General features: G+C 41.6%; 1 protein-coding gene across 1 annotated transcript; it reads left to right on the top strand.

The window, feature by feature from the left end:
• Positions 1-22,767: 22,767 nt before the first annotated feature.
• Positions 22,768-27,359, top strand: LOC110913492. Its single transcript, XM_022158318.1, has 4 exons — positions 22,768-23,497; positions 23,789-25,558; positions 25,649-27,255; positions 27,321-27,359. Exons 1-4 carry the CDS (start codon positions 22,768-22,770, stop codon positions 27,357-27,359), a joined length of 4,146 nt encoding a protein of 1,381 aa, XP_022014010.1.

Below are 27,359 nucleotides of genomic sequence, written 5' to 3'. Positions count from 1 at the left end.
TCACATTGACACAAGATCTCAACAAGAGATTATTAAGAAAGACCTTAAACGTGTAACCCTAGGAGAGAATGTTCTTTGAACAAATAAATCTAGAGAGAGAAAATATCTGGGGTGTTAGAGCATTCATATCCATTCCACCATATTTTCACTCTAAACTACACTAAAAAACACTACATTTTCTCTCTTCTTTTCAATTAAATAATATTTTTATACCTTTATCATTACCTTTTCTCTTTCCTTCACTCACAACCACTTCAAAATATATTAAAAAATTATAGGAGCTGAAAAGTGTCCCCCCAAATATACAGATAAACAATAACATTTTCTCTCTCCTTCACTCACAACCACTTTTTATACTCTTTACATTATAAAAACTCCACACACTGAATTTGATGGAATGAATGTGAATGCTTTTAGAGATTGTAACTGATGAAGTCAGTTATATATCCCAATCACTTAGGGCAACAGTACTTGAAGCCCATGCGCACATCTTCTAGAAGTCAGCAAGACCATTAGTCCAATCCTCGATAAGCCCATATCTTCAATCCTTAGCAAGCCCATATCTCCAGCTCATTAATCTAGTAGACCATATCACACGTTCCAAAGTCCATGTTACACAAACATAACATAAACATAAGTAACAAGACTTATAATAAACATATAAAAGTAACAAAAGTGATATAGTGATATGTATGCATATACTTTTAACACCCCCCCCCCCCTTTATTACTAAATACGTCTAACATATTTAACCATTTACAAATAACACGATGTTGATCAATTAACAACCCTTTTGTAAATATATTGGCAATTTGTTTGTCAGTTTTAACACCAACAGTTTTAACAACTCCGGATTGAATTTTTTCTTGAAGGAAAAACAAATCTATTTCAAAGTGTTTTGTCCTGTCATGGAAGACAGATTTGCTGCAATTGATAAAGCAGCAAAATTATCACAATACAAAGAAATAGGTAATTTAACTTCTACATGCAACTCTCTAAGCAAATTTACAAGCCACATTAATTCACATGTCGCAATACACATAGTTCGGACCGAGAAACCCTCCCTCCCAACTCTCTTTTCTTTTAAAAATCTTCAAAGTTCAGTGTTGTTGGAACCTGAAGGTTTATACATGAAGGATTGCTTAGTTAAAGGATTGATTTTGTTAATGTTTAGTTTATATTTTGGGTCGACTTGTAAGGGTTGGGCTAGTATGGCCGGTTTCGAGTGGGCCTAGGTTAATAGTCTGTATGTTTAGTATTTAAACAAACCTCAACCATTTGGTTGAGGTTGATCAGTTTGTTGCGACTAGAAGGCCAGCCGAAAACATCAAGAAGTCTTGTATTAGTCATTGTTCAACTTTGAAAGCAAGATATTCTGGTTTGTGTTTGATCATTATTGTTTCGTTTATCTTTTAGTTCTTGAATCGGTTTGTGACTGTTTTCCGCACTTTCACAAACTAGTGTTTGATATCATTGAAGGATCCTAACGGGTTTTATAAGTGTTAATCGACATAAGATTTGATATTTTTTTTCTTTTCCGATGATGATAATGAAGATGATGCAGAATTGCAAATATTGATGTTGATGATGATGGCAAGGTGATGGGGGTGCGACGTGGGAGTCACGACAGACACCCGGACCACCGTGTGGCAACGGCCGGCGGCGGTGGTGCCGGTGACGATGATGGTGGTGAAGTTTTGACTCGGGTTCTCGGTCCAGGTTTTGGGTTCGAGTTCAAGTCAACGCGATCAGATTTCGGGCCCGGGTCAACTCGGTCAAACCCGAGTCAACTCAGGTCAACACAGTCTAAGTGGGTAAACTCAGTCGAAATTCGGTCAAAGCTGGTCAACTGGGATTTCGGTTCACAACTCGGGTCAACTCTAATCAAACAAGTCAAACCGGGTCAACTTAGTTCGGGCCCGGGTCAACTTGGTCAACGAAAGTCAAAGTCAGTTAACTCAAAGACCCGGTAACAAGATTTATACGACGCGAAATTTCTGACTTTATAGTTATATACTTTATAGTATAAGTGAACCGAGCTCGACCCAAATAACTAACATTTATACCTTAGTGATTTTGTTTTATCTTTAGCGCATTTGACAAAATTTATTATATATTATATGCATTGACGAAATTTGATTATATTGTGATTGAATTGTTAATTGAATTTTGAAAATATATTGACACTTTAGTTGTCGGGTTATTCAAAAAACAGAGGAAATTATGTCCGTGTTTCGTTAAAAACCCGAATTACAAAACGTATTTAAATCTTAAAAATGACACTAATCGAAAGTCAAGTTTTCTTATAAAAATAAATATAGAAGTATATTTATTTTAGCTATGTTTTATAATATATAAAGCGAATTTATAACACCTCGACAAAAACGCGTTACTAGTCAACGAAAAATCGGAAACTTTTATAAAATGAATATAATTATCTATATTTATTTCAAACGTCGTTAATCCGTATAATATTGTAAAATAAATATAATAGTTTATATTTATTTCAAATGTCGTTAAGTCGTATATTTTTATAAGATAGATATAACTATTTATATTTGTTTTAAACGTCTACTCAAAGTACGACACATTGCCGTAAGAATTATAACAAGCGATATTATTAACCGACTAGTTTCGATAACAGCGAGCTTATATAAATATAAATATACATATTTATTTAGGTCTCACGGAACTATGACGGTATATTACCGTATCATATACGACATTACGAATACGTACCCTTATCCATCTACGTATTTCTATTCACGACAACAAATACGAGTTCGTAAATATATTTATAATTATATATATAAATATATATATATATATATATATATTCTAAATCACTCGGAAAACTAAGTCATTTTCAAGACTTAGTTTTATCCCGATTATAAATGGGATCAAATAACTGTAGAATGGTTATTTCAAATCAAGGTAATGACACTTTCATAGAATCGTATGGTTAACGATTCGATAGAGCTCGGACATGTAGTTAGCTACGTCGTCTTAATTAGAAACTTATAAGCTATTTCATGATAGGAATGCTATAGTTTACACGCTAGCGAGTTCACGTTCTTGGAACGACATTACAGAATCACATTAAGCTAGCTTTGCACAAGGACATCAAGGTGAGTTTATAACCCCTATTTTTTACGGTTTTACAATTCCAGTGAGCCGGGGGTCTCACTGGAAGCAGCCTCTCTATTCCTACGGGGTAGAGGTAAGGCTGTCTACATCTTACCCTCCTTAGACCTTACCTTAGCTTTGCTATTGGTGGGATTTACTGAGTATGATGATGATGATGATGATGATGACAATTTTATAAATGTTTTCGGGGGTGGAAAGACATGCAAGTTTTTGCGAAAGCAAAAAATATTTCGATGAGCAAACACACATATTTATAAACCATGTTGCAAATGGATTTCAACAAACTCAAATGGTTTACGAATGGTTTATACTAAACATACCGGTTTTACAAAACAAACGCGTATTCTTGCAAACGTGCATGATTTTCACGACTAGTCACGGGAAAGTCCTAGTAACAACAACGGGACTGGGTTGGTCTGCATACAAATAACGAGACAACCCAATGGGTTTATGTCCCCGTTTTCTTTGAAATACATGTTAACTAGGGTATGATTAAGCTATGGAATGAGTTTTTGGATCACGTGCGAATAGGCACCATTAATCCTTTTAAGGACCAAGGAACAAAAGGGGTAGATCTATCGGGTATGGGCGAACCCCACTCACCGGTCCTTGTGAGACCACTTAGAGTGCTTTTGTGTCCCAGTCAAGGTTAATCGACACATAAAATCGTCTACCGGGTTGAGTGATTCCTATGTCGGCACACATATTAATGTCCTAGCTTCACATTAATGATCATTAGATTTATAGGCGCTTACATACCAGCTTTTAATGCTCATAACTTTCAAATGTTTTTAAGGTTTATTTGATGCAAACTCACGACACATGAATTTACAAACTTTGGTGACGTTTTCGACTTAAACAAGTAAGGGGACAGGTTGGTCTTGCTTACAAACTCTTTTGGGCTAGCCCCACTTATGCTCGTGCGGGGCACGAAGACTCATGGACTGGATTGTCCTACATACCAAGTTTTATAAACACAAAGTTTTCATATGATATGCTGAGAAAAAGGGTTTTATTACGTTTTCTCAGTAACTTTTAAACCGGTTATCAAAAAGCTTTGTTTTAAATCTTTTTCAAAACAAACTATGAACTCGCCAACTTTATATTGATTTTTCGCATGTTCTTTCTCAGGTTACATTTTCAAAACTATAGAACGGTTGGAATAGGAGAACCCATGGGGATTCGAGTACTTAGTGGGCGTTCACTTTATAGAAGTCTCAGCTTAAATACTTCCGCTGTGCAAGGAAGATACCATTCGGATCACACCCGACTCTGATGTAATCGATTTATCAGGGTGTGACATTCATAATCACTATCAAGACCCATCAAGAATTGCATTAGCTTAATCAAATGATTGAAATCATTAAAACTGTGTTGAAGCATCACAAGTACACACAGGAATTTGCAGAATTTGATCTAACTGTTTCCACATAATATTCAGCTTATGATAATACTCAGCTACAAACATACCATTTTGGGTGAATGAATTAATCTTTTGGTATAAATCAAACACAACAGATCCATCAACCTTATCATAAGTATCTATTAAGTCTTTCCAAACATCAGCAGCAGATTTAGAATATACATGTCCTAGATAAAGTTCATCACAAACAAAAGTTAAAATCCAATTTAACACAACTGAATTACATCTTTCCCACTCTATTTCAAGATTTGGTTTATCTTCTAGTTTTACAAAAGTTCCATCAATAAATCCAATTTTATTTTTAACTTTATGTAAGAATCATAACATTAGCCCACACAGTATAGTTTCCTGTTCCTTTTAACTTTACACTAACAACAGTCAGATTTGTGGAATCACTTGCATGCAAATATAATGGATTATCAGGTTCAAGTTGTAACGCCCAACATCCCTAAACTTTAGGCTTTTGGCAGAATTAGTCCCTGAACTTTTATCAATTGTCAGTAGTGGTCTCTGTAGTTATACGGTGTTGATGCTTTCATACATTTGGTGTGAATCTTGTTGATACTTGATGTTTAACACTATGATGCTTGATTCTTTATTCTAGATACTTGATTCATGATACTTAAACTACGAGACTTGATGCTTAATCTAGACACTTGATTCTTAATGATAAAACTAAATACTTGATTCTTTATACTATGTAAGCTAGATTCTTATTGTGGATTCCTGATACTTTATACTTGGACTCTTGATTCTTGAAACTTGAGAAACTGTGATCCTTGACTCTTGAAACTTATTTGGTGCTTGACTCCTTAGACTTGTGAAACTTGATTCTTGGTTGAACGAGAGACTGGAGCCTTGTCACTAGCGGAATCTATGAAACTTTGAGACTTTGGTGTTCATGATGTAATCTAGTTATGAGATACTTGTACCCAAACTATACGCAACGCAATGCTTAATTTAACTCGCAAAACGAATCAAAAACAGGAAACGCGGAAAGATTGGATTGGCCAGAATGGCAATCCGATCGGATTGCCATCTGATCGGATTGTCATCCGAACGGATTGTCACCCTATCGGATGACCGTCCGATCGGACAGCCATCCGATCGGACTATCATCCGACCCGTGCACACTTAACTCCTTCACACACACTCTCACCCTATAAATAGACCTTTCACATCACCATTTTCAGTGATGTGACAGCTCTGCTCGACCAGACGCGCTACTCTCCTCTTTTCTCCATTTCTTGTTGATTTCGGTATGTTTTGCACTAGGTCTTTGTACTTTCTCACTCTACACATCATCCCCTACGTGATTCTCACTTGAAATCACATTTTTCACCGTGAAATCTCTCAGATCTGAGTTCATGTCATCATGGGGGTTGTACAAACTACCATGTGATGTCATTCTGAGCAAGATCTAGCTCAGATCTAAGATGTTTGGTGCATTTTCACACTAAATCTAAGCTAAATCTAGACTTTTTCATAAGAAACCTGAGTTATCTTATCCTTTCCTTCAAACTTTTACTTTATTCGGTGGAAACCGGGTTTAAACTAGTTGTAGATCTGATGAATAGTCTAGAGTTAGTGTTAATCTGAGTTCTTACTGGAAAAGACGAGCAAAGCATGGATTCCGACATAAACCCGTCAGAAGCATACGACTGATCGGGCAGGGGTGATTCCTAACCGATCAGAACGGATATGTGTTGATAGGTTTACCATTGTCTCAATACGTTTCATACCATCACCGATAAACTAGACACTTGGGAATTTTACAAATGTTAAACAAGAATAAGGGCCGCCCGAGCGAGCGGCAACCCGATCGGATAGCCGTCCGATCGGACAGCCACCCTATCGAGTGACACTAGCCATGTGGTCTTGAAACTTGAAACTTTCAGCATTTAGAAACTTATTCAGAAACTTGGAAAAACACTGGGAAACGTGATCAAGTGGCAACCCGATCGGACAGTCGTCCGATCAAGGTGCCACCCGATTGAGATGACCAAGTCACTTCGCACCCGGATCGAGTGGCAACCCGATCGGACAGCCACCCGATCGGGTAGCCACCCTATCCCCCTCACTTGGATCTTTTAGCAAGTGGCAACCCGACCGGATGGCCATCCGATCGGGCAGCCTTTTGCCTCCTCACAACACTTGTGTCACCCGACCGACTGGCAATCCGATCGGACAGCCATCCGATCCAGTGACCAACTTGACACTTATGCAACCTCGTTATTCTGCCCGACTCTTATCCTACTGTAATCTAATCAGGCTAATTCTAGAAAGATCTCCCTTTGATCCAATAACAGTTGCTACTGTTAAGCAATCACTGTGAGTATACTCGATCCCCTTTTTACTTTAAACTTTTGGGGTGTAACATGTATTCTATGAAACATAAACTTGAATCTTTGAGACTTATACTTTATCCTATGTGTACGTGAAACTTGTGATTCTTTATTCTTAATTCTTTGTGCTATGTGATGTTTAATCCAGAGTGTGTAGTTCCGCCTTAACAATAGTAGCGCTATAGGAGATGCACCTCTCCCATTATTCTCGGGGGGTATTGTTAGGAGGATTCTAGCTTACCTTGAGTCTTGGGTAAACAATAAAGCATCGGGATACTTGGGCTATCACTGCATGGACTGCGACACTAGCACGGCTGAAACTTATTTTATTGCTTACACTGTGGATATGAGTTGTATTAATCTGTTATTCTATTATCAAACTTGTATACTCGCCAATACTTTTGTATTGATATTTTAATACATGTTGTAGGCTGATAGGTTGCAATGGATCATGGAATCAAGCTAGGAGATGCTTAGAAACGTCGCCTAGTTAATTTAGTCTTTTAAACAATTTGAACATTTTATGATTTGGTTTGTAATGTGATACTTGTGATGACGTTGTTAGACATTTGCATGGAATCAATTAATCTTTATTGAAACAATAGTGTTATGGGGTCTCCTGAGCAATCTGAACGCTTAGTGCTCGCACCCCGATGTTTCCGCCATCGGTTGGGGTGTGACAGATTGGTATCAGAGCCATAACTATATGGAATTAGGATAAGTAGGAATACTTGCCCTAGTCTATAGTTCTAGGAATCTTGACTCTTATTTGTTGTTTAAGACTTATGCATTCTACCATATCTGCTTCCTAGTAACATATTTTCCTGTTAAACTTACATGCCTTTCCTAAGGCTAACATAATATACACTTGATGCTTTGAAAACACTATTCACCAGTGTCTATATTTTGCACGAGGTTTGCCTTCAAGTCAGGAGTGACATCCAAACCTTAATTGAAAATCTCCATATTATTCTAATAGGTCTTATCTGCGGATGAGTACCAACGCTTTTAGGGTACGATGTTGTCAAGTTAGAGGTGAAACTCAGATCTTGATAACTAGTCCCACTCCGTGATTTTCATGTCTCGCCTCCGATTTAGGAACGTGGAATGACTAAAAGGACGAATATCGTAGGCCTAACATCGATGACGTATTTGTCTAAGTAAGTAAAGACATGTTACCTCAATTCGAAAGGGGTTTGAATCACTTTGGTTAGTCACCGTTTCTCTACCCGGAACAATCCTATGATTTACTAGCCTATCTTTTATGCTATCTTGATTTTATATGTGGTTTTAAACTCCGTTCGTCGTTTATTTTGACTCTTTGTTTGTTTTGATACTTTTACACGAATCACACGTTGTCTGCAATCTAAAACGTAAATTCTAATCTCAGATCGAGCTAAATTTATGAAGCTTTATTCTATGTGCAATCTATGTGATAATGTGACTGAAGGACACTAGATGTAACGTGGCATGGAATACGAGGGGAAAGTGACATGTCCGAAACATGGTGGATACGCCGCTGGTACTTCCTATATATAAGTGCATCTGGCATGTTACCAACTTTCGTACCAAGTGCCATGCGAAATTTAGTGTCTGATATGGGATTCTAAAGCTATGTAAGGTCTATTTGTGAGAAACATATGTGAAATCTATCGTGTACTCTAGTGAAATCTATGTGTAAGCTACGGATGTGTGATGGAGAAACAAAATACGAAATGTAACCTAGCGCCGAAGATGAGGGGGAAAGTGGCATGTCCGAAGCGTGGTGGATACGCCGCTGGTACTTCCAACATATAAGCGTTTTTGGCATGCTACCAAACCTTTGTACCACGCACTAAGTGAAATTCGTAGTTTTGTAGACTCGGGGTTGAGTGATTGAATCTACCTTGTTAATCCATGTGGTTGAATCTGTCGGGTTAATCTATATTCTGAGAAGTGGTGAAATCTAAAGTGGTGGTTAACAAGGCATGACACCGATGACGGGACGGACGTGGCATGATTGAAGCATGGTGGATACGCCGCTGGTACTTCCTATATATAAGTGCTTTCGTCATGTTGCCGAACTTTCATAGCACGTTCCGTGCAGGATTTCGCTGTTTGTGGATTGTTAACATGAATCTATGTGAAACTATTTGAATCTATTGAAGTCTATTGAATCTATTGAATCTATGGGAATCTATTGAAACTATTGAAATCTATTAGAATCTACTTGAGACTATTTGAATCTATTTGGATTAATCTATGATGAGTGTGGATATCGACAGGTGAACATGACATCGAGTACGAAGTGGAAGTATTGTGTCCGAAGCGTGGTGGATACACCGCTGGTACTTCCTATATATAAGTGCTTCCGACATACTGCCAAGCTTCGTACAACATGCCATGTGAGAGTAGTGGATTGTAGTGTGTAATCTATTGGTTTAGTCTACGTGTGTATTGTGATAATGATGAGTGTATTGGTTGGCAATCGCAACACGTAACATGACGCCAAGTACGGGGTGGAAACAATGTGCCCGAAGCGTGGTGGATACGCCGCTGGTAATTCCTATATATAAGCGTTTCTGACCTATTGCCAAACTCCGTACAACGCGCCATACGAAGGTCGTGAGTTTGCGGTATCTATGAGAATCTTACGAATCTTGAGTCTTAGTCTACCGTGCGAGAATCTATGCTGATCTCTGTTAATTTAGACTTATACGATCCCCTTATTGGATCTTTAGGATGTCTTCTCGAAAGCTATCCGACACTCTCAGGAAATCCAGGGAGAAGTCTCAGAAAAAGATGATGTCGTTCATGGCCGACCAGATTGCTCGAGTCGTGCCAAAGATCGTCTCTGAGCTCCAAGGATCAAACACACCTCCATCCTCTGTGGACTCCAAGGCTGAGAAGCAAAAGCCTACTAAGTTCAACTATAAGCATTTCATCTCTTGCAATCCTAAGTCTTTCACGGGCAGTGATGGGGTGACTGCCATGCTCGAGTGGTTCGACAGCATCGAGGTTACCTTCATTAACAGCGAGTGCCCAGACCACTTAAAGACTAGGAGTGCAACTGGGATGTTTCAAGGCAGAGCGTTGGAGTGGTGGTCGAATGAGATAAACATCCGTTCAAACGAAGAGGCCTATGCTCTTCCCTAGGCTGAGGTGCAAGAACTAACGATGCTTGAGTTCTGCCCACCTCATGAACAACTGAAGCTTGAAGAAGAGTTTTGGCATCTGAAGCAGGTTGGTGATGATAACCTGGCTTATACTACCAGATTCAAGCAGCTTAGCTTGATCGTTCCTCACTTGGTTTCGACTCCTAAGCGGATGATAACCAAGTACATCAATGGTCTACCCCCTGCTATGCGTGATTCTATTGAAGCGGCTCAACTAGAAACTATTGAAGAAGTCTACCATTTGGCAGGAAGTTTGAACAACAACCGTGTGCGTGATAAACAGTTCTCTACTCCTGCTCCCTCCAAGTCTGCAAATCAAGTTACCCAGCAGTCAGGCGGTAGCAAGAACAAGAAAAGGAAATCCCAGGGTTCCGGATGTAATGCTATTACTCCTGCTGTAAACCCTGCTGCAAAACCTGCTCCTGCTACTGTTGCTGCTAACCCTGCTGCTCCCGAAGCTAAGTAGCAATACACTGGGTCTCATCCCAAGTGTGCAACTTGAAACTACCATCATCCTGCTACATCTGCAAGTCGTCTGTGTACCAACTGTAACCGCTATGGTCACACGACTCCCTACTGTCGTCAAGCTAACCCAGCACAGCCAGCTCAGCAAGCCCCAGCTCAGGCAGCTCTACCTGCACCTCCAGCTCCTCTGCAAAACCCAAGACCAGTCAATGTTGTTCGTGCATGCTACAAGTGTGGAGATACTACCCACCTCCGTAACCAGTGTCCTCAGCTGAACCAGGACCAGCAGCCAGCCGCTCGTGGACGAGCATTCAACCTTAATACAAATCAGGCTCGTAATGACAATGACGTTGTCAATGGTATGTTCCTTGTTAATAACCTTTATGCTTCGATTCTATTTGATACTGGTGCCGATAAAAGCTTTGTATCCATGGAATTTGAGTCTTTGATAAACTGTACACGTTCCAAGTTACCTGAGTCGTTCTCTGTTGAGGTCGCTAATGGTAAGTCGATTCTTGTAAATTCTATCGTGCGTGATTGTTCCTTGATTCTTAACGATCACATCTTCTCTATTGATCTTATACCCATGCGGTTGGGTAGCTTTGATGTTATCATCGGCATGGATTGGTTGCGTAAGAACCATGCCGAAATTGTGTGTCATGAGAAACTTCTTCGTCTTCCTCTTCCCTATGGTGATACTTTAACCGTCTATGGAGACCGACCTTCAAAGGGATTGAGATTGATGTCATGCACACAAGCGAGCAGAAGCTTACGTAAACAGAACCCTGCCTTCTTGGCCCACGTGGTGGAACAAAAAGGCAAGGGGAAGAACATAAGCGACGTTCCAGTGGTGTGTGACTTCATTGATGTCTTTCCTGAAGATCTTCCTGGTCTTCCTCCTCCTAGATCCATTGACTTTCGCATTGATCTCGTACCTGGTGCGACTCCTCTCGCCAGGGCTCCTTACCGTCTTGCACCTTCCGAGATGCAAGAGTTATCAAGTCAGCTACAGGAACTACTCGATAAGGGTTTTATTTGTCCAAGTACCTCTCCGTGGGGTGCTCCCGTATTGTTTGTCAAGAAGAAGGATGGTTCGTTTCGTATGTGTATCAACTACCGCGAGCTTAATAAGTTGACCGTGAAGAATCGTTACCCTCTACCTCGCATCGATGACCTATTTGATCAACTTCAAGGCACGTCCTACTTTTCTAAGATTGACCTACGTTTTGGATATCATCAACTATGTGTCCTCGAAGATGATATTCCAAAAACTGCGTTTCGTACTCGATATGGGCCCTACGAGTTCGTGGTCATGCCTTTTGGCTTGACCAACGCACCTGCAGTGTTCATGGACCTTATGAACCGTGTTTGTAAACCTTATTTGGATCATTTTGTGATAGTGTTTATTGATGATATTCTTATTTATTCTAAGTCTAAAGCTGATCATGCTCACCATCTACGTCTTATGCTTGAACTTCTACGTGGTGAACGTCTGTACGCTAAATTTTCTAAGTGTGAGTTCTGGATTGATGAGGTGCAGTTTCTTGGTCATATTGTTAGTAGTCAGGGTATTCATGTTGACCCTTCTAAGATTGAGGCAGTGAAGAATTGGTGTACGCCTAAATCCGTGTCCGAGATTCGTTCTTTTCTAGGTTTGGCAGGTTATTACCGTCGGTTTATCGTGGATTTTTCTAAAATCGCTGTTCCTCTTACTACTTTAACCCAAAAGGAGAAACCTTTTGTTTGGGGTCCCGAACAAGAGGAATCCTTTCTGACTCTTAAGAACCTTTTGTGTAATGCTCTTGTGTTAACCCTACCTGATGGCAATGACGATTTTGTGGTATATTGTGATGCCTCGAACCGTGGATTGGGATGTGTGCTCATGCAGCGAGACAAGGTTATTGCTTATGCCTCTCGTCAGCTCAAAGTACATGAGAAAAACTATACTACTCACGATCTAGAGCTTGGTGCGGTTATTTTTGCGTTAAAGATCTGGCGACACTACCGTTATGGTACTAAGTGTGTGGTCTTCAGCGACCATAGGAGCCTTCAACATATCTTCGACCAAAAAGAGTTGAACATGCGACAGAGACGTTGGGTGGAACTACTTAACGACTATGACTGCGAAATTCGCTATCATCCTGGCAAGGCGAATGTAGTAGCCGACGCCCTTAGTCGTAAGACCCATTTCAAGGCTATTCGTTTATCTAGTGGTCTGCATGCTCGAATTCGTGAAGCTCAGTATTCGTCAGCTAATGAAGGAAGCTTAACTGTTGAAGTTCATGGTGCTAATGTGAATCAGCTCGAAACTAAATCTGATGGTCTTCAGTATTATCTAAATCACATCTGGGTGCCAGATCGCGATAATCTCCGTGAGCTCATTATGACTGAAGCTCACAAATCCCGTTACTCTATCCATCCAGGTGCCGACAAGATGTACCAGGATCTACGTACGACTTATTGGTGGCCTGGCATGAAGAGGGACATTGTTGTATACGTGTCTAAGTGCCTTACTTGCTCGAAGGTAAAGGTTGAACACCAGCGTCCTTCTGGAGTCTTAGAACAACCCAAAATCCCTGTCTGGAAATGGGATAGCATTGCTATGGACTTTATTACCAAACTACCTCGTACCTCTAAAGGTCACGAAAGTATCTGGGTGATTATAGACCGTTTGACCAAATCAGCGCACTTTCTTCCTATCCGTGAAGATTACAGAGTGGAGAAACTTGCTCGAGTCTATACTGATGAGATTATATGCCGTCATGGCATACCTCTTGACATAATCTCGGACCGTGATGGTCGTTTTACTTCGCATCTTTGGCAAACGTTTCAGTCCGCTATGGGTTCGCACTTGAATCTTAGCATGACCTTTCTTCCTCAGACGGATGGGCAGACCGAGCGTACTATTCAAACCCTAGAGGATATGCTCCGTTCTTGTGTCATCGACTTTGGTGGTAACTGGGATGTACATTTGCCATTGATTGAGTTTTCGTACAACAACAGCTATCATTCCAGTATTCAGATGGCTCCTTTCGAAGCTTTGTATGGCCGCAAGTGTCGATCTCCTCTGAGCTGGCATGAGATTGGTGACAAGCAGTTTACTGGCCCTGTGATTATTCAAGAGACAACGGATAAGATTCTTCAGATCCGTGATAACTTGATCAAGGCTAGGATCAGACAAAAGAGCTATGCTGATAATAGGCGGAAGCCTCTGGAATTTGCTATTGGTGACCGAGTTCTTCTCAAGGTATCTCCCTGGAAGGGAGTAGTTCGTTTTGGTAAGAAGGGAAAGCTTGCTCCTCGCTGTGTGGGTCCTTTCGAAATACTTGAAAGGATTGGCAAGGTAGCATACAAACTCGACTTGCCACAAGAGCTAAACAACGTGCATCCAGTATTCCACGTATCGAATCTACGTAAATGCCTAGCCGACGAGGGACTGCAGGTTCCCCTCGAAGACTTGCAAATAAACAAAGTTGTTCAGTTTGTGGAGAAACCGGTCGAAATCATGGATCAAACTGTCAAGCGTTTGAGGCGCAGCAAAATTTATTGTTAAGGTTCGATGGGAAGGGAAGCGTGGCGCCGAATTCACTTGGGAATTGAAAAGTGATAAGAAGGCCAAGTACCCGCAGCTCTTTGAGCAGTCTTCATCTAAGATTTCGGGGACGAAATCTCCTAAAGGAGGGGAGATTGTAACGCCCAGCATCCCTAAACTTTAGGCTTTTTACAGAATTAGTCCCTGAACTTTTATCAATTGTCAGTAGTGGTCCCTATAGTTATATGGTTTTGATGCTTTGATACCTTTGGTGTGAATCTTGTTGATACTTGATGTTTAACACTATCATGCTTGATTCTTTATTCTAGATACTTGATTCATGATACTTAAACTACGAGACTTGATGCTTAATCTAGACACTTGATTCTTAATGATAAAACTAGATACTTGATTCTTTATACTATGTAAGCTAGATTCTTATTGTGGATTCCTGATACTTTATACTTGGACTCTTGAATCTTGAAACTTGAGAAACTATGATCCTTGACTCTTGAAACTTACTTGGTGCTTGATTCCTTAGACTCGTGAAATACTTGTACCCAAACTATACGCAACGCAATGCTTAATTTAACTCGCAAAAAAAATCAAAAACGGGAAACGCGGAAAGATTGGATTGGCCAGAATGGCAATCTGATCGGATTGTCATCCGACCGGATTATCACCCTATCGGATGACCATCCGATCGGACAGCCATCCGATTGGACTGCCATCCGACGCGTGCACACTTAACTCCTTCACACACACTCTCACCTTATAAATAGACCTGTCACATCACCATTTTCAGTGTTGTGACAGCTCTGCTCGACCACACATGCTACTCTCCTCTTTTCTCCATTTTCTTGCTGATTTCGGTATGTTTTGCACTAGATCTTTGTACTTTCTTGCTCTACACATCATCCCCTACGTGATTCTCACTTGAAATCACACTTTTCACCGTGAAATCTCTCAGATCTGAGTTCTTGAGGGTTATTTCATCATGGGGGTTGTACAAACTACCATGTGATGTCATTTTGAGCAAGATCTAGCTCAGATCTAAGATGTTTCGTGCATTTTCACACTAAATCTAAGCTAAATCTAAACTTTTTCATAAGAAACTTGAGTTATCTTATCCTTTCCTTCAAACTTTTACTTTATTCGGTGGAAACCAGGTTTAAACTAGCTGTAGATTTGATGAATAGTCTAGAGTTAGTGTTAATCTGAGTTCTTACTGGAAAAGACGAGCAAAGCATGGATTCCGACATAAACCCGTCAGAAGCATACGACTGATCGGGCAGGGGTGATTCCCACCCGATCAGAACGGATATGTGTTGATAGGTTTACCGTTGTCTCAATACGTGTCATACCGTCACCGATAAACTAGAAACTTGAGAATTTTACAAATGTTAAACAAGAATAAGGGTCGCCCGAGCGAGCGGCAACCCGATCGGATAGCCGTCCGATCGGACAGCCACCCTATCGAGTGACACTTGCCATGTGGTCTTGAAACTTGAAACTTTCAGCACTTAGAAATTTATTTAGAAACTTGGAAAAACATTGGGAAATGTGATCAAGTGGCAACTCGATCGGACAACCGTCCGATCTAAGTGCCACCCGATTGAGATGACCAAGTCACTTCGCACCCGGATCGAGTGGCAACCCGATCGGACAGTCGCCCGATCGGGCAGCCACCCTATCCCCCTCATTTGGATCTTTAAGCAAGTGGCAACCCAATCGGATGGCCATCCGATCGGGTAGCCATCTGCCTCCTCACAGCACTTGTGTCACCCGACCGACTGGCAATCCGATCGGATAGCCATCCGATCGGACAGCCATCCGATCCAGTGACCAACTTGACACTTATGCAACCTCGTTATTCTGCCCGACTCTTATCCTACTGTAATCTAATCAGGCTAATTCTAGAAAGAGCTCCCTTTGATCCAATAACAGTTGCTACTGTTAAGCAATCGCTGTGAGTATACTCGATCCCTTTTTTACTTTAAACTTTTGGGGTGTAACATGTATTCTATGAAACTTAAACTTGAATCTTTGAGACTTATACTCTATCCTATGTGTACGTGAAACTTGTGATTCTTGATTCTTAATTCTTTCTGCTGTGTGACGTTTAATCCAGAGTGTGTAGTTCTTTGCACCTCTCCCATTATTCTCGGGGGGTATTGTTAGGAGAATTCTAGCTTACCTTGAGTCTTGGGTAAACACTAAAGCATCGAGATACTTGGGCTATCACTGCATGGACTGTGACACTAGCACGGCTGAAACTATTTTATTGTTTACACTGTGGATATGAGTTGTTTTAATCTATTATTCTATTATCAAACTTGTATACTCGCCAATACTTTTGTATTGATATTTTAATACATGTTGCAGGCTGATAGGTTGCAATGGATCATGGAATCAAGCTAGGAGATGCTTAGAAACGTCGCCTAGTTAATTTAGTCTTTTAAACAATTTGAACATTTTATGATTTGGTTTGTAATGTGATACTTGTGATGACGTTCTTAGACATTTGCATGGAATCAATTAATCTTTATTGAAACAATAGTGTTATGGAGTCTCGTGAGCAATCTGAACGCTTAGTGCTCGCACCCCGATGTTTCCGCCATCGGTTGGGGTGTGACACAAGTTTACTAATCATAGTTTCACCAAAAAAAATTCATAAGATCTGCATTATACTACTCAAGAAATCAAATACCACAAACCAATTCAACAAGTAACAATTAGAGCATACACTTCAACTAAACAAGTAGAATATAATCCTACACTGCAAACTGTACCAGGGGCCAGATAGTAGGTTCGTCACTTAAATGGTGCCTACCTAGGCCTTTGTACAGAAGCTGTATTCTATCTGATAAAGAACCAGTAGTCCGACAAATATCACAAAATGAATGCAACATATTGTACCCTCTCTGTGTCCCAAATCAACAAACTGGCCCGACTAGTCCGACAACAATAATGCCTAAATGCAATGAAAAATAAAAATACGTAAAAGAAATAACAATCTCACCAAGTAAGCAAACCTAAGTAAGGGTTTCTCCAAATTAGTTTAAGGTTTTACAATCTTCGAGGATTAAACCCTAACCAGATCAGCAGCCTCCAAGAATCCTTTCCAAGATCTGAAGTCGACAAACACGTAGTCTACCAAGACCTTAGATCTGTCTTCTTTAACGGACTAGAAATACCCAGATCTTATAAAATCTATGCAATATTCCAAGAAGACAACAAAATCCCCAAAAAATTATGAAACCCTAGAACAAAGATTCACAATCAGTGACTAAAAATGGAAGCGATTAACCCAAAGAGCACTAATGGCTCTGATACCATGTAAAAAACATGGATCAAAGACTTTAAACTGATAAAAACTCAACAATAACTAGAAAACTATACAAATATGAACAAATTACTCCTCACAAGCAAATCATCAACTAGATGATCTGCATACACTAATCACAAGATCTAACACACTGACACAAGATCTCAACAAGAGATCATCAAGAAAGACCTTAAACGTGTAAACCTAGGAGAGAAAGTTCTCTCAACAGATGAATCTAGAGAGAGAAAATATTTGAGGTGTTAGAGATTGTGACTGATGAAGTCAGTTATATATCCCAATCACTTAGGGCAACAGTACTTGAAGCCCATGCGCACATCTTCTAGAAGTCAACAAGCCCATTAGTCCAATCCTCGGTAAGCCCATATCTTCAATCCTCAGCAAGCCCATACCTCCAGCTCATTAATCCAGTAGCCCTATCCTCAGCATATCACACGTTCCAAAGTCCATGTTACACAAACATAACATAAACATAAGTAACAAGACTTATAATAAACATATAAAAGTAATAAAAGTGATATAATGATATGTATGCATATATTTTTAATAAAGATTCTTCATTGTAGATGTTTTTACTATAACAGGTTTAGTTGGTTTTCGATGTGATTTGTGCAACATGGTTATCCGGAAGTCACTTGAACTAAATATTAAAAATTTATCTATTTTTGTTTCCGGAGGAGATTAACTATAAATGTAAAAGTTCCAAAGGATTTCCAATTGACCCTACCATAGTGGTGGTGAAGTATCTTGATGAGCACAACCGCAACAACACACCACCATTACCACCACCAACTGTAAAAGCAACAATTTCAGTGTTACCGAAGATAACGACATGGAAACCATATATTCACAGGAGTGGTGTTTTCTATTTTGAGATCACAACAGTGGTTGTTTGTACCAAATCTTACACATGGCGACAATGTTGCAACAAATTTGATGTCGGATGTTGGAGTGTTGTAGAGCATTTCTTGATCTCTTCTTTGATGGGTACTAATCTGGTAGTAAAGAACACCATTAAGTTATTAACATCTTGTTAAGTGTTACGGTTCTTGGAGTTATTGGTATTGTGAGGTCGTACTCAAGCTTTGTTCAAGTACTAACCAAGTTAGGGTGGAGGGTATAGTCAAACACTTTAGGTATTTGAGTGAAATTCTAGCCAATAATATTATGTATGTCAACACTCAAACACCTAATAGTGTGTTTGAGTGAAATCAGAGGGTATAGTCAAACACCCGTTAATTAAAAAAAAAAAAAAAAACCTTACTGGTCCATCCTATATAACGATTAGTGTAGGATAGCTAGGCATGCGTGACTGTCATTGCATTCATTGTAGTTTGGTGTGGCAGCCATTTAATGTCACTTTTTCCAAACCGACAATGCAAGGCCAAACTCACCGTGTCAAAGAGCATTTATGAGTCGTCATTTTGTTCCAAGAGTCGGGTCTGGACGTTACGTTTACTAGATCTTTGAAGGTTTGATAGTTGCATAATCCAGACAGTGGATCTCTAAGAATTCATGTACTTTGTTCATGCTCGGAAAAAATGTGTCATTCCATAATGCTTTATTATTATTATTTTTTAAAATCAAATGGGAATTGGGCTCACTAAACCTAATGTCAATGGGCTAACTTTTAACCCATAAAAAATGTTTTGTAAATGAGTCTATCTTGGAGTTGGTATGGGTATATTGTTTAAAAAAAATTAACATATATGATTTTTTTTATAAAAAAAAAACACATGCCACTCGAAATTATAGGCCCATATGTTGTGGTCCTCCCTGCACACCCTCATCACCGCCACTGAATCTAGAGAAAGATATTGTATGTTTCAAAATTTGAAAACTATTACCTTGTCTCATAAGGTTAAATGAAATAACATATGTTAACTAATATTTTGTAAGCTAATAAGAGTAAACTGCCATTTTGGTCCCTGACGTTTGGTCACTTTTGCCACTTTAGTCCAAAACTTAAACTTTTTGCATCTTGGTCCTTGTGGTTTCAGTTTTATTGCCATTTTGGTCCAAAAGTGAAATGAAGTCATATTTGTCTTATAAAATCCTGCTATTTTGTCCTTTTCCTTAAGGGTAAAATGGTCATTATACGTTTATTATAACAAATTATTAATTAATACAATTAAATATGTTAATTTTAACCACAGCCAACAACATAAAATTTCCTCCAACAGCAACCCAGTAGAGAGAGAGAGAGAGAATGGGTTGCAGTTAGGGTTTCAGATTTACAAGCGACGGCAATACCCGGTGGCGATGCTGGAGGGAGATGAAGTAATAGATAGTGGTACGACAATGGTAACCATCAGCATCAGCACCGGCGAGGTGCGTAACAAGGATGAGGAGGCAGGTCAGAGGCCATGGTGGCGCCTCCTTCGTCTACCCACCGGCTCCTCCTCCGGTTGCCTTTAGGGTTTCAGATTTACAAGCGGCGATGGTACCCGACGGCGACGATGGGGGTAGATGAACTAACATACAGTGGTACGACAATGGTAGCCACCATCACCCACCAGAAACACCATCACCCACCAGTGGTACGACGATGGAAGTAGATGAACTAACAGACAGTGGTACGACAATACCCACCACCTTTAACCACCATCACCCACCAGAATCACCTCCGCCACTACCTCACCACGAGCCACCGGTGCTGATATAAATGATCTAAAAGGTTAGATTTTTTGTGGGTATTAGTTTAATTTTTATGGGTTTGTTGGTTGATTAATTGGGATTAATCAATGGTGGCAGGTGGGTGGTGGATGTGGTGGGTTTGGGGTATTTGTTGATTATTAATCAGTGGTGGCAGGTGGATGTGATGGGTTTTGGCTAGGGTTTCGAGTGGTGGTGGTGTACCGGTGACCAGATTTGAAGAGGGTTGGAAAAGATGATGGATAGGAGTTTGGGGGAAGATGTTGCTTTTATGTTTTATAATAAAATTAGAGTTAAATGCCATTTTAGTCCCTGTGGTTTGGGCCATTTTGCCAGTTTAGTCCAAAGGTTTCATTTTTAACATGTGGGTCCAAAAATGTTTCACAGTTGCCATTTTAGTCCACTGGGTTAACTTTATCCATTTTTTTGTTAACGAGAAGACCAATTCGGTGATTTTATATGGCTGAATTGCCCTTTTAGTTAACAGAATTACATACAAAATGACCAAATTGGCCTTCTCGTTAACAGAAAAAAATGGATGAAGTTAACCAAGTGGACTAAAATGGCAATTGTGAAACCTTTTTGGACCCACAGGTTAAAAATGAAACATTTGGACTAAACTGGCAAAATGGCCCAAACCACAGGGACTAAAATGGCATTTAACTCATAAAATTATAATGACCATTTTGCTCTTGAGGAAAAGGATAAAAATAAAATAGAAGGATTTTATAAGACAAATATGATCTGATTTCAATTTTGGACCAAAATGGCAATAAAATTGAAACCACATGGACCCGTATGGAAAATGTTTGATTTTTGGACTAAAGTGGCAAAAGTGACCAAACCTCAGGAACCAAAATAGCAGTTTACTCAACTAATAAATATATATTTAATCACGTTTTATTTTACCATGTAATTTGAAAAACATCATCGTACTCGTACATATAAAAACGTAATGAACCAATGATGTTTCCTTGAATAAATGCTATGAACCAGTGGCGGAACTAGAACATTAACTCAGGGGTATCCAAAAAAAAAAATTTCACCGTACAATCGTACAATATTAAAAAGAACGACAATAGATAAATAAAGTAAAACAAATACTTAATAGATTTGTCATCTTCTTTTTTTTCATAGCTTGAAATCGTTTCATCACATCGTCGTCTTTTACTTCACGTAAAAAATTCTTTTCGACCGCACAAATCATAGCATTGTTCAAAAATCGCGGGCCCACTCGATTACGTAAATCCGTCTTGACAAGTTTCATTTTCGAAAAACATCTTTCAACGGTTGCGGTTTGAAGAGGTATGGTCCCAATTCCCTGCCTACATGGCAGGGACCACACCACTTTTATGCACACAAGGCGTCCACATCAACGAAACACTCCAGAAGCTTCTAGAAACTTCTGGATGATTCACAGTTGGCATCAAAGATGCTCTATCCGACATAAAGGACAACACGTGTCACCACTAGCAGAATGCCACATAGGCATGCGACAATTCAGGGAGCAGCACCGACAGTACCGGTACGAGGTATCCAGCGCAGGCGAATGCAAGAACGCCACGTGTACCACTACACCTGCCATGACAGAGCAGACCAAGAGGATATTCCCCTTGGTCGGACAGCTGGCACGCGCTCACAGCTGGCACAGCTGCTCCTTCCTTCTTCACCCTCCGGCTATAAATAGGACCCTTCATCATTCAGGTTCAGGATCTTGGCTCTCTTTACTCACTCTATACACACACTGTTTTATTCCTCTCAGAGCAGTACTTATTCTCACGCCGGAGCCTGGTTAAGAGGGAAAACCCCCTTCCCCCTCTTAACGAGACTAACGGTGTTTACTGTTTTGCAGATTTCAAGCCATCAATACGAGTAGAAGAAGAGGTTGAACCCCTTGTATGAAACAACCCCATTGATTATCCTTGTGATAATCACTGTTTCAACATTGGCGCCATCCACTTTTTTGCAAAACCACTCTCACCTCTTTTCTTTCCTAAAAAACACTCGTAAAAATGGCAGACCAAAATCATTCACACCCAGCCGACGGAGAAGTTTCTTCCTTTGAACTCGTTTCGGACACGGCACACGTCCAAAGGAGTCAAAGGAACGAGACCATCCAAGAGGGTCAGCTGAACAACGAGTTTCCATCCATCTTTGGAAGTGCGTCCAGGGCTGTTAGCCAAACCACAACTGGACCTACCTTCCAAACACCAGCAAGAATCATCACTCAAACCACAAACGGAGCTGCTCTCCAATCTCCAACGGGGATGTTACACCAAACACCTCCGCCGATGCAGACTCTAAGCCATGGAGCAGGCCCTTCTGCTCCATCGGAACAAGCACAACTCAACTACTCTGCACTTTTAGGGCTACCCGAGGGAAAAACTCTGGCTTCCTGGTATGCCGAACAAATGGCGTCCATAAACCTCGTTTATACGCAGCTCAGCGCACAACAAGCCTTGCTCCAAGCACAGGCTAACCAATCAGCATTTGTAACTCCACAACCAAGGTCTCTGAGTACACACACAGCTCAGCAGACAAACGCGTGGAACTTACGTCCAGAAAGAGGACCAGTGCAAAATGTAAGAAGACCTAGCGTACAAGACACGCGCGATACCTATGCTAAGACAGAGAGCAACTTCGTTCAAAACTCCAATCTACAACGAAGGCCGATCCAAACCCGTTTGGGCGCGCGCAACATGAATACGGAATGGGAAGAGGAGGAAGACGACCCAACTTACAAGGAAGAATCCACAGTGTTTAGCAGACTTCCTCCGGAGCACGAAGCATACAAACCAACCAAGCGCGCAGGGTATAACCCCAAAGCAGAGCATGATTATACCTTGAGCTATCGTCCTGAGGACATGGCTGAAAATTCAAAATTCATTCGAGAAATCGCGTGTGCGGCCATCGACAACACGAAATTACCACACAACGTGGGTAAATACAACGGGTTGACGGACCCAGACGATCACCTCCAGGTGTTTAAAGGCGCAGGAGCAACAGGCGGATGGAACTTACCAACATGGTGCCACCTGTTTGCTCAGACATTCGTTGGCGCGGCGCGCATTTGGTTCGACAACTTACCGGCTGGCAAAATTAAATCATGGGTTGATTTCCGAGAGAAGTTCCTAGCACACTTCTCTCAGCAGCGAAGACAAGCAAGAGATCCAGGTGATTGTTTGAACATATGGAGAAAAGACTATGAAAGCGTAGAAGATTTCATTACAAGGTACAACAAAGAATGTTTAGAGATCGGAGACATACCAGAAAAAATGATGCGCGCACACTTCATGCGAGCGGTCAAGTGTGACGACCTGGTTAAAAGAATCAAAGGGCGAGATGGAGGACCCAAAGACTGGGAAACCTTCATCGAAGCAGCCAAGACTATCGCGCAGACAGACAGGCAACTGACCGGTGATGATCACCGTCAGCGCGCACACAACCATAATGATCGAAACAACAGAAGAGGCAGAAATCAACCCTGGAGGGCTTCTGGGCACAGAGAAAGAAGCCCCCCACGGGACGACGCACGCCATACGATCAATCAGATAGCCCATCGAAAAGAAGTAAAGCGCGAAAATAGAGAAAAGCAGTGGACTCCACTAACCAAAACACCTTCTGAAGTTTTAACCACAGAAAACCACCAGTTCAAACCACCCTTGCAGATGCGCAACAAAAGGGGTCAAGACCCAAATCTCTTCTGTGAATTCCACAAAGATACGGGCCATTTAACCGATGATTGCTTTAGCCTAAAGCAAGAAATCAAAAGAGCTCTAAGAGACGGAAAGCTCGCCCACCTAGTCAAAGGTGGAAAGCGCGATTACCGCCAGATACAAAGAAGAGACGAAGGGCCAGACAACAAGAAGCTCAGAAAGTTAGAAACTCACATGGTGCAAGGAGGTCCAAGGAGACCAAGAAAACATTACAACAAGCGCGCGCAAGATGATTCATGGCGCGAGAAACAAGTGGTTTTCCCAGTTGTCAGAGGGGGTCCAAGAGAAAAGCGGCCAATAGTCATTCCAGGGGTGATCGGTCACTACCAGACAGATTACATCTTCATTGACCCCGGGAGCACTGCGGACATCATATATGAACAATGCTTCAATCAATTTGATCAAGAGGACAAGGCGCGCCTAGAGCCAGTCGATTATCCACTAACTGGGTTCTGCAACGAGGCCGTCTTTCCCCTAGGACAAATATCTTTTCCAGTGTTGCTTTCAGACGGGAGAAATTCAAGAACTGAAGAAGTCACATTCATGGTATTGCCAGCGCACTCAAGGCATGACATCCTCCTGGGAAGAGAATCCCAAGGAGATTTCAGCATGATCTGCTCTGCACCACATTCCGCTGTTGGTTTCCCCACCGAAACAGGCATTGCGCTGATATATGCCAGCAAGGAAGTTTTAGCAACAGACGAAATCAGACCAGCCAAAGCAAGCAAGCTAGCACCACGCATAGAGGCAGAAAAATGGGTATTAAACAGCGCATACCCAGAACAAACGGTCACTCTGGGGCCCGCCATGTCCGACCTAACGCGCGCGGCGCTCAAGAAATTACTGCATGAAAACATGGACGTGTTCGCCTGGACACCGGCTGGTATGGTGGGTGTTCCACGGCATATAGCAGAACACCGTCTAAACATCTCCGAAGATGCAAAGCCAGTGGTGCACGCCAAACGCCACCTAGGCGACATCAAACACGATGCCATGAAAGAACAAGTGCTAGAGTTGCTAAACGCAGGAATCATCAGGGAAGTCCGGTACCAAACATGGGTAGCAAGCCCAGTAATGGTAAAGAAACCGAATGGTAGTTGGAGAATGTGTGTTGACTACAAGGATCTGAACAAAGCATGTCCCCGTGACTGCTACGCTTTACCAGACATAGACGAGAAAATAGATTCTTTGGCAACGTTTCGGTGGAAATGTTTTCTGGATTGCTACAAAGGGTACCACCAGGTCCAGATGGCTGTTCAAGACGAAGATAAAACCGCATTCCGCACACCAACGGGGCTCTATTGTTACACCAAGATGCCGTTCGGCTTAAAGAATGCGGGCGCAACATACCAAAGGTTGATGAACGAAACATTTAGTGACGCCATTGGTAAGTACATAGAAGTGTACATGGATGATCTGGTAATCATGAGCAAGGAAGAGAGCGCGATGCTGGCAAATATCCAAAAGACCTTCAACACGCTGCGCAGCGTAAGTATCAAACTGAACCCAGCAAAGTGCTCATTCGGAATGGAAGAAGGGAAGTTCTTGGGCTTTATAGTCACAAAAGACGGCTTCAAGGTAAATCCAGAGAAGGTCCAGGCCATAGAAAGAATGCCTTCACCGTCAAACATCAAAGACATGCAGAAGCTAGCAGGACGATTAGCAGCACTCAATCGTTTTCTAGCTAACCACGCTGCAAAATCCTTCCCATTCATCAAGACCTTGCGCAACTGCATGAAGAAAAGCCAGTTCCAATGGACTCCGGAAGCAGAAGGCGCATTCCGCGAGATGAAAGACTGTCTCATCAAGCTACCAACTCTAACCGCACCAAACAAAGGAGAGCCGTTGGTACTTTACCTCTCAGCTTCCGATAGGGCAGTCGGGGCCGTACTGCTCGTTGATCGACAAGGTGTCCAAACACCTGTATATTACGTATCTCGAACCTTGACCGACCCAGAAACCAGATACGCAATCATGGAGAAGCTTGTCCTTGCACTGATTCACGCGTCAAGAAGGCTGCGCAGATATTTCGCTAATCACGTCATCCACGTGCTAACAAACTACAATATCGGAAATATCCTAGCAAGGCCAGAAATATCGGGAAGATTGGCCAAATGGGCAATAGAGCTGGGGGGACACAATGTGGTTTTTAGACCACGTCCATCGATCAAAGGCCAAGTCTTGGCAGATTTTATGACAGAAGTCCCAGACGACAAAGACAGAGAATGTAAAGCGATGGAGAAAGCTGAGAAAAAACAAACTGAAGAGCCATGGCTACTGTACACAGATGGTGCATCCAACGAAGATGGGGCAGGCGCGGGGCTGAGGCTAGTAAGCCCTGACAAACACGAGTTCACATACGCCATACGCCTAGACTTCAAGAGCACAAACAATGAAGCAGAGTATGAAGCCTTTCTGGCCGGCTTGCGTTTGGCAATCAAAATGGGGGTCCGACACATCGAAGCACATGTAGACTCCATGTTAGTAGCAGGCCAAATCAACGGCCAGTATGAAGCCAAGGGCGACATTATGGCACTCTATCTCAACCAAGCGAAGATGTTGTTACAAACTTTCTATTCCTACAAGGTACATCACATAAACCGCAGCGAAAACAAGCCGGCAGATGCTTTAAGCAAGCTTGCGTCGACAAGTTTCCAACACCTAGCAAAGGATGTACGCATAGAAGTTTTGAGCAACCCATCTGTGCCACTCAGAGAAGTCAGCGTCATCCAAACAGGAACCACGTCTTGGATGACACCCATAATCATGTACTTACAGTCCGGGATACTTCCAGAGAACAAAGCTGAGGCACGAAAAATCCAATACAAATCAGAACATTATCAGATGGCAGACGGGATACTGTATCGAAAGTCATATCTCGGCCCGCTGCTAAGATGTGTTGATGCCGACGACGCAAATTATCTGATCCGGGAAGTACATGAAGGCATTTGTGGTATCCATGCCGGGCCGCGAATGGTAGTGGCAAAAGTAATGAATGCCGGATACTACTGGCCCGGGATGCACCTCGATGCCGTGAAAGAGTTGAGAAAATGCAGTGGCTGCCAGAGGCACGCACCAAAAACCATGCGCCCCAAAAACGAACTGGTACCAATAACAACCGCATGGCCTTTTCAGCAATGGGGCATAGACATGGTGGGCCCCTTCCCAGAAGCTCCGGGGGCAGTTAAGTTCATCATAGTCGCGGTCGATTACTTCACCAAGTGGGTAGAAGCAAAGGCCCTCGCATCAACCACATCGGCAGTCGTCAAACGATTCATATGGGAGCAAATCATATGCCGGTTCGGCTTACCCCTCAGAATCATCACCGACGACGGAACAAACTTTGCAGCAGATGATCTCGAACGATGGTTCAAAGAACTGAACATCGAACATACCTTCTCTTCGGTTGCTCACCCGCAAGGGAACGGTCAAGTCGAAGCAGTCAACAAGAGCATCGTCGATGGCATAAAGGCAAGGCTTGGTGAAAAAAGACGAGGGTGGGTCGATGAGCTACCCAGCATATTATGGGCCCATAGAACAATGCCCAAAACAAGCAACGGAGAAACACCGTTTAG

This window comes from Helianthus annuus, chromosome 15, assembly GCF_002127325.2.
Source record: "Helianthus annuus cultivar XRQ/B chromosome 15, HanXRQr2.0-SUNRISE, whole genome shotgun sequence".
Lineage (NCBI taxonomy): Eukaryota > Viridiplantae > Streptophyta > Magnoliopsida > Asterales > Asteraceae > Helianthus > Helianthus annuus.
Note: the sequence above shows the minus strand (reverse complement) of the source record. Positions and strands in the feature narration are given on the sequence as shown.